The following is a 9159-nucleotide window of genomic DNA, read 5'->3' as shown; positions in this document are numbered from 1 at the left end:
AAAGTAGAGATTGCTTATCATTCAAACAGCCTATATGGTCACTTGAATTGTAAACTTAGAAAAGAAAACACAAATAATTGAATGATTGGGACCAAAAAAGATCTACATATTAGGCAACAAGTTAAAGGTGAAAACAAGTTTTTTTTCTAAACTACATATTGTTAATTTGGTATAGGCCAAATGCTACGTAAAACATCTACGATAGTGTCGGTGAAGTTTAACCACCCCACAAAATACGCACACAATTGGTTCCATTCTAAAAAAAATAAAATTATCAAACTGTCATAATCACCATGAAGATTTTGGTTTGTAACACAAATATTCCCCCTCGTTTTAGGAACTACACACACATCTCTCATTTTTAATGGTGAAGTCCGAAATTTAACAATAGAACTAAAAAAATATCATATTTAAGATTTAAATCTATAACATAAAATACTTTTTGAATCTCTGAACCATGTTACTAGAACTATCTTTTATATCACATAGATACATTTTTCACATACAGGAAAAAAAAAAAAGAGATTCATAATTGAACCTCAGGGCGGCTCAAAAAAATTGATGGTCCAAAGTCAAATCTTAATGGAAGTCTTAAATTCTAATATAAATTTTTTATGAAGTTTATTATTTAATCTTTCTTGAGATATAGTATTTAAAATTTCTCAAACTTCTATTTACTCCTTTCCTCTTATATGGAAAGTTTATATTTTCTACAAATTATACTAGATATTTTTAAAAAATTTCTTATAACCTGAGGTCCCTCAAATTTAGAGGCCTAAGACAATTGCCTTTTTTTTCAAAGCTGCAGAGCCTCCCTTGTTGAACCTCTTTCCTTCAAGCTAGCTTCGCCCTTGCTTTTATTTCTCTTCATATTTGTGTAACAAATCTAAACCTAAACAGACAAGTTTAGCCTCGTATGTTATTTTAATCCACTCTTAAAACCCAACTTTTTAATGCAAATATTCAATAATTAAGAAAATAATTTAAGTCCTCTCTTAAAACCAAACTTTTTAATGCAAATATTCAATAATTAAGAAAATAATTTAAGTGCAAGAAGGTAACATTAACAAAAATCGGTTAAAGAAATTTTCATCCAAGATTTAATGATTGGTCCATTCTCAACACACATGTATATATATAGAGAGGAAAAAGAAATTAACAAATAGGGACAAACTTGATAGGCGCCTAAGAAAGCATGTTCAAACAAATTCATTCCTCAAAGTATTCATCATAATTTGACTATTTTAATTTAATGCAATTGTAACCCATCTTAATTTTTTTTTAATGAATTGTAGGGTTTATTATTTTCCTAAGCTAGTGTAAAAATCGTAGATTCGGCTTCTTCTTGAAAATGACACAATTTATGTCAAATAAGCTTCTTTTTTTTTTGCTAATTAATTAATTTTATTATTTATTATTTTTATTTTGGTGTTTAAAATATGACGTGAAAAATATAAAAACCTAAAAATAAATAACTTTGACTTTTGGAATCATCATTGTTGCTCGTCAGTAGGTCCAGCACGAAACATTGTCCCTTCGAAATTAATGATATTTCAAAAGGAATCTCTCACTAGTGGATGAATGTGTATGTACATATTTTCTAAAGAAGGGAAAATTAAAATCATAGATGGATTAAAGCTGGAAATATTAAGTATATATGTATAGACACGAATTCGAAATTAAAATTTATCATTAAATTCTTTTGAATTATTTGATTCTATCGAATATGTACCTTCTAGTCTTCTGCCCTACCTCCCTGGCTGCCTCTCAGTATATATTGAATAGGCCTGAGATAATTTGATAGATGGATAAAAAGAGGCTTCTAATTACCAAAGTTTGTTTTTTTTTTATTAAAAAAAAAACCTATATTTTTCTTACCCCTTCCTATGAATTTTCATATTTTTGCTTCCTTGGTAACTCGAATTAACAACTTTAGGATTGGAAGTAGAGAGTTTTAACTTTTAATCATCTGAGCAACACCTAGTTTCAAGTAAATGTTACATAAATAAATTAACCACTTGAAATATGTTATTTTCTATTTTAATTATATGCAATTGACTTTAATAAACCATAAAACCTCAAGTTTGTTCCAACTAAAATTAATGCGTATAATTAAGGATAATAGAATATGGCATATTTTGTATATGATTAATTTAACTATCTAATATATGCTTGAGAACACATGCAAAAGTATTTTCAAAATTTGAATTAAGAGTGTCTAATAGAAACACTATGCGTTTGTTGCTCAATTAAAAGAAATTATAGTTCAAATGTCTGAATGAAATTCATCAATAATTGTAATGGTTGTCTATATATTAAACTTAGAAAGATTTTAAGGTACAAATACATGCAGAAGCATGGGTCGCTTTAACTTCAACGTGTTAGCATGCATCTTTCAATAATTTGGTATAATCTTGTTTCTTTTTTTTAATTTAATTTAATTTAATTTCATGTGGGATCTTCATAGTATTATCACCCCCGTATTGTGGCCCAACACAAATTGTAAGTTAGCAATAATAGGCCTACCACATGGAGAAAATACTCAAAAAGAGATTATAAATTTATGTCACAAATATTTTAAACAATATTGAAATTTACCAGAAATATTAATGGTTAAACTCGACATTTACAAATATTGAACTTTAGTATACATTTAAAAATACCCTGATATTATTTGGAGGCATACTTCATTGAAAGAAAAAGGGAGACAAACAAAATGCTCCATTATTTTTCTTTTTATTATAGCTAGTCTTCGTTCAAATAATATATGTCTCTTAATTACTAATCGTAAGGACTTTAAAGAAGAAAATAATTGGAGGTAGAAAATAAATATAAGGTGAAGAATCAAAATATCACTAATGATATCTATAAACACATAATTAGTCCAAAAAAGTCTTTGATTTATGCTACAATTTAAAGTAGATCGAAATTTATTCTGAACAATAAAATAGGGAACTAGATCTGCAAATCCATTGGATGATTGAGGTTTTCAAGAATTCAAAGAAATGGGACCACACAATGTTTTTTATTGCTATGATCTAGATAAAGAAAATAAAAAAAAATATAAAAAGAGTGAACAGTTATTTAGATTAACTTTTCATTTATTTACTTAGGGATCATTTGGTAGAGTGTATTAACAAAATTAATGTATATATAAATTAGGTGTATTAATAATATTTTATTTGGTATACTTTCATGTTATGTATAATTAACGAATGTTTGAATTAGTTATACGCTCTATTGTGTATTAAGGTATGTATTACTAATACCATGAATTTCTAGGTATTAATAATGTAAGGAGATTTAATGCAAGCATTAACATGATTAAAAACTCAATTACCCCTCAAAATTCTTTTTACATCTTTTCCACCATAATTGTTGAAGATATTTTTGTAAATAAATATTTTATGTTATGCATGTTATTTTAAATACTAAACCAAATAATGCATAGGAAATATTCGATCTATAATTAATGCAAGCATAATTAATACAAACATTACTAATACACTTTATTTAGTATTATTTTTACGGAAAAGGTCAAAATTACTGTCGAACTATTCAAAATAGCTCAAATATACCCTTCAACTATTTTTGGGATAAAATATACCCTCACCGTTATCAAAAAAGACCACAAATATCCTTTCACTTAACGAATTGACCGTTAAAGCTGATGTGGCAGCGCCATATAAAAAAAATATCCACAAAGACGGCCAAGCCACGTCAGCCTCTTTCCCTCTTCCTCTTTAGTTCAGGGGTATTTTTGGCTCTTTTTTTTTTATATAATTTTAGTTTTTTTTCTAAATTTCCTATACCACCACGTACCCCATCCTTCTACAAACCCACCCATTTTTTTTTAATTATTAATTATTATTTTTTAAAATTTTGTACAACACCACATACTCCCCCCACCCTCAACCTCCCCCCAAAAAACTATTTTTTAAAGTTTTACATTTTTTTCAAAAAACGGATATGGAGGATAAAAAATGAAAACCTTTCAACATTTTTTTTTGAGAGGTGGGGGTATCGGTTATGGAGGAAGGGGGTCGTGGGGTAAAAAATATAACAAATTCAATCTACTTCATATTTAATTTATCTTTTATAAAAAAATTATAAAAATTAAAAGTTTGAGTGGTTACAAATTAAAATTTTGAAGGGGATGGTGGGGGTGTAGGAAGGGGTCATAGGAATGGGTGGTGTAAAAATCCAAAAAAATAACTTTTAAAACTTTTTTTAAGAATTTTTCCGGAGGTGATTCAATAGGGTTATTTATTTATTGAAAGAAGGGCCAAGACCAACAGGTAAGAACTTACGTGTACTAGGTATTTACACTAAACAATATATATCATGGCTGATTGATTCGATAATGAAAAATATATATATATACTTATTAATTAAATAATAATTACATATTCTTTAGTATATAATATGTATTTTTAGTTTGACATAAATATCAGGGGTAAATATTTTCCAGACCAACATCACCTAATATTTGCAGCTGTAAGAAATGAAAAGAGACATGTTTATTAATGGATGAATTGACAACAGTATGATGATGATTAGTTCCCTTTGTTACAGGAATACAAAAAATGCTAGAAATGTAGGAATAGAATTAACTGCTTACTTATATTCTCTATAATACGTAATATTTTACCACTGATATTAGTAAATTTTGCTGCACTAGTTTCACCCAAAAAAAAAATATACATATATATACACACAAGTTTCAACCTTAATTAAAAAGAAGAATATCTTTAAAATGTTATACCGATTATTAAAAGAATTTAATGAAGTACAAATCGTAACTTTGTAGGGGATTTTAATTAAAAGAGACTTTTCAGTTCTCTATTTGAGGATATAGGACACAAGTTTTAAAAATTGGGTAAAAGAGACTCTAGTATAATTAGGTATTAATGGGTTATGCTAATTTTAAAAAGAATATTTTTATACACCCCAAAGTTTTGCTATTTACAAATAGGTCCAACATATAAGAGGGTTGTAAAAAACACCTAAACAACTTATGATTGTTTAAATATCTTCTGGTTGTTTGAACTAAACAACTTTTGATTGTTTAAACAACTTCTGATTATTTGAACTAAACAACTTAGGGTTGTTTAAATATCTTCTGATTGTTTGAACTAAACAACTTTTGGTTGTTTAAATAATTTTTGGTTGTTTAAACAACTTCTGTTGTTTGAACTAAACAATTTAGGGTTGTTTAAATATCTTCTGGTTTTTGAACTAAACAACTTTTGGTTGTTTAAATATCTTCTTGGTTGCTTGAACAACTCATGTTTATATAAACATTTACAACATATCCTCTCTTCTGTTCTCTTCTCTTTTCATCAATTTTTTAATATAATTTTCACAATCAAATCGGAGTGAAGAAAAAAATGAGAATGACAACATCCGAAGAAGAAGATGATGAAAACACAAAAAGTTTAAAAAGAAAGGGAAAAACGGAGAAGAAAAAAAGTAAAGAAGTTAAGGAAGAAGAAGATGAAAGAAAAAGAAACAAGAGCGTTTAAAAAAATGAAGAAAAGAGAAGAGAAGAGAGGAGGGAAATGAAGAACAGAAGTTTTAAAAAATGGAGTAAAGAAAAGAGAAGAGGGAAATAGAGAATATAAGTTTTAAAAAGTGGAGTAAATGAATGAAAATTAGGGTTTTATTAAAAGTTTTTGATCTTTTAATTTTTACCCTAAACTTTTAAATATTCTAATTCAACCCCATCTCTTCATAATTAACATCTAATTAAATATTTATAATAAAAAAAAATACAAATCCCCTATCCTTCATTTCAGGTCCCTTTTACCTTATTTTCCCAACTTTGTAAAGGAAAAAAAAAAAGCAGTTGATGAGTGCCCCCCTCAAAAAAAAAAAAGCTTAAAAATTAATCTAAAAAGAAGATTTTTGAAACAAATAAGAGCAGAATTAGTGGGTAAAGAACATATCACAAGTATTTATTTTGATTTACATCGACTTTTCAAGAACGTGATTTGAATACTTATTTCTAAAGTGATGATTCTATATTTGATGATGTGGTTTCATTATATTTCAAAAGTGAGGGAAAAAAAAACAATATATTACCAGCTTGTGAATTTAACTATTTCTATCCACCAATCAAAATTAAATAAAAAACTTGGAAGAAAAAAAAACAAACTCTGGCATGGTAATAATGCTTACGATTCAAAATACTGATCTCTGCGAGACTTCAATCTCTTCAGTACTCTATGAATGGTGATATCAAATGCATCTTTAACACTCCCTAAATGTTTACCTGGCGTTGCATAAATAAATTTAGGAAGAAGATTAATCAATGTTTCTCTCATTTCCTTCACCTTATCTTTATGAATCGCTTCCAATACTTTCAGAATTAATGTACCATTTGTATCTCTCACATTATCATGATCGATGAACACTGTATAACTCTCCGCCATCCAAGGCAGATGCCATTCATACTGACCTTTAAATGTTCCTCTCCAGAAATAAACCGGGATTGAACCGGCCAACATACAGTCAAAAGTAGACCGTCTAGTTAACCCATCTCCTCGGGGCTGTAAGCAGAAATCGGAATCTAGAAACGCCTCCGTAATCGCCGGAGCTCCGTCGGAACAGACGGTGGTGGCGCAATCGACGGCGAGGCAGTTTTCTTCGGTTTTACAGTAATCCATTAGTACTCCTCGGAAATCCTTTTTGATTTTCTCACGCTTAGCTCCGACGAAGGAGAAGAGCTTTGTACGGTCGTAGTTCCGGATGTAATTCTGCCATTGAACTATGTCAGATTCCGATCTAGGGTGAAAAGCTGTAGGATAAGGAACGCTTTCTTCTAAATCGTCGTTTTGATGCTTCTCTACTGATAAACGGAACACATTCTTCATCAATGGCATGTAAAGTAAACTCGATCCCCATTCTGAATCGTTATCAGTTAATCTTCGAAAATCCCAAGTTAATCGACCAAGCATAATGAAGTGATCTACTCCTTTAGCTCTAGTGAAAGTCGGTTGCTGTTTTAACCAATCGAGAACCATTTCACTTTTCCGATCTCGATCTTTCGCCGTATAATTAAACCACAAAAACTTCCCAATATCAAGTCCGGCGTAAAACGGGATGTAAAACCCCGTTGCTTTTTCCGGATCCATAATCCTGCACTTATGGCTCAACATTCTATTATGATAAATAACTTCAGCAGCATACATGTCAGTCCAGTACCAAGCTGGAGTGAGATCTTCCGGTACAACGTGTTCGAGCCCAGTAGCCCTGGGCCCGAACCCACCGTTGGAAACTGCGCTGCAGCGCGATTTCCACGGGTCTAGTTCCTGACATTTGTCAATGAACTCCGTGTTGAAAGTGGCGGGTAGGTCGTATACATAGAAGTAGCCGGATTGGCAGTCCGGATTGAGTGCCATGAGCTGTTGGGAGTTGGAAGGCGGAGGACGAGGCGGAGAGGAGCGGATGAGGAAGAAGAGGATTACGATCTGAAGGAATATGGTAATAAGAAGCCATATGCAATGGGTTAAAGGGATTTGAGATTTGACTGAGTGGAAGGCGTGTTTAAGCTCAATAGATAATTTGGATTTCTTAGAAGAATCATGATGATGTTCATTAGTGTTGCTGGATCTCTTGGGGAGATTCAGCTGCAGCATCGTAGCTTAACAGTAGATAGACGACGAATGTTTTCAACTGTGAAACGGAGTAGCTTAAGATTGGTCTGTGTGAGCTAAGCAGTAGTACGATTTGGCTTATAACTACTAACTAGTTAGCTAGGTTTATTATTAAACCTGAACAAAGTGTTCCATCTTTCTCCTTTTGTGTCTGTGTGAGTTATTTTGAGTGTATTTGACCGTCTGCCTTTCTATATTTGGTTCGAATTTCGACAGTAAAATTTAATTTTTTAACTGTAATTTTCATATTAGAGCAGATTTTTTAAGTACAAATTATTAATTATTGTGGCGTTTATAGAGTTTTCAAAAAAAATCAAGATTTTATTTTTGAATTCAGGATCAAAATTAAAATATTTGTCATTCAAAATTAGATTATTAATATATATTATATATTTGTATTAACTTGCATGATTTTCTAGTTGCAATTTGCACTAATTATATACAATATACTTGTAATTAATTTTAAAGTAATTTGATCAAGTAAAAATATGTTATCTAGAGAATAATATTGTACTAGTAAAAGTTAAGCTCAACAACAATAACAATATTTTTTTGAAATTCCTTAAGTGAGATCTACTCCATTCTTAATTATTCCTATCTTTAGAAATTAGAAGATATAGAGCCCGTTTGGATTGACTTAAAAAAAGTAACTTTTATGTATGAAGTGCTTTTAGAACTTTGAAGTGCTGAAAGTTATTTTTATAAATAAGCAGTTGAGTGTTTGGATAAAAGTGCTTATGATGTGAATTTTAGGGTTAAAAGAATAAAAAAAAGTAGTTTGAGAATTTAGTTAAAATACAAGGGATATAAAAATAATTTCCATGGTCAAAGAAAATGATTTTAAGCACTTTGGAAAAAAAAAAGTTAGGAATCCTAACTTTTCATTTTTGACTGACTTTAAGAACTTTATGACTTAAAGTCAGCATTAGGCAAACACGTCCAAAAGCTAAAAAAGGACTTTAAGTTGGTTTTGACCAACTTAAAGTCAATCCAAACGGACTCATAGAAGTTACCTTGTTATTTAATTAAATTCAATAGTATAAAATTTAGAAATGTTATTTTCTTGGTCAAATAATAATGGTTATGGGAAGCATCCACAATTTATGGTGGATGGTGCCTAAAGGTAATAATTAATAGTAACTAATTTATACACACTAGTTTCAATTCAATGGGTAGCCTTTTTCCAGACGGCATAAAGCTAGTGCAACAAGTTAGAAAATGACACTTTGATTTTTGTAGAAACATCAAGATTATTGTTTAGTAATAAAACGCGTTTTAATTAGATCTATATTAATAGCATTTGGACAAAATCTCTAAAAGACAGATAGGCAACCAGCAAATAGCTGTTTTTTTAAAATTTCTTTTATAGCAAACCATATATTATCACATGGAATTGTAAATCTCATCTACTTTTAGTGGGGTTAAGATGAGCACATGCCTACAGACAAACAGTTTCACATCGTCTCTCTTTTGTATTTTAAGAATGTGTCATTACTGGTTT

General features: G+C 30.0%; 1 protein-coding gene across 1 annotated transcript; it reads right to left on the bottom strand.

Annotated features, from left to right (window-relative positions):
- Positions 1 to 6028: 6028 nt before the first annotated feature.
- Positions 6029 to 7809, bottom strand: LOC129892434 (xyloglucan galactosyltransferase XLT2-like). The gene has a single exon (XM_055968000.1). The coding sequence runs from the start codon at positions 7638 to 7640 to the stop codon at positions 6177 to 6179; it is 1464 nt and encodes a 487-aa protein (XP_055823975.1). The 5' UTR covers positions 7641 to 7809; the 3' UTR covers positions 6029 to 6176.
- Between the last annotated feature and the right edge of the window lie 1350 nt (positions 7810 to 9159).

Source organism: Solanum dulcamara, chromosome 6 (genome assembly GCF_947179165.1).
Source record: "Solanum dulcamara chromosome 6, daSolDulc1.2, whole genome shotgun sequence".
In the NCBI taxonomy this organism is placed as follows: Eukaryota; Viridiplantae; Streptophyta; class Magnoliopsida; order Solanales; family Solanaceae; genus Solanum; species Solanum dulcamara.
This window is presented reverse-complemented; position numbering and strand designations above follow the sequence as displayed.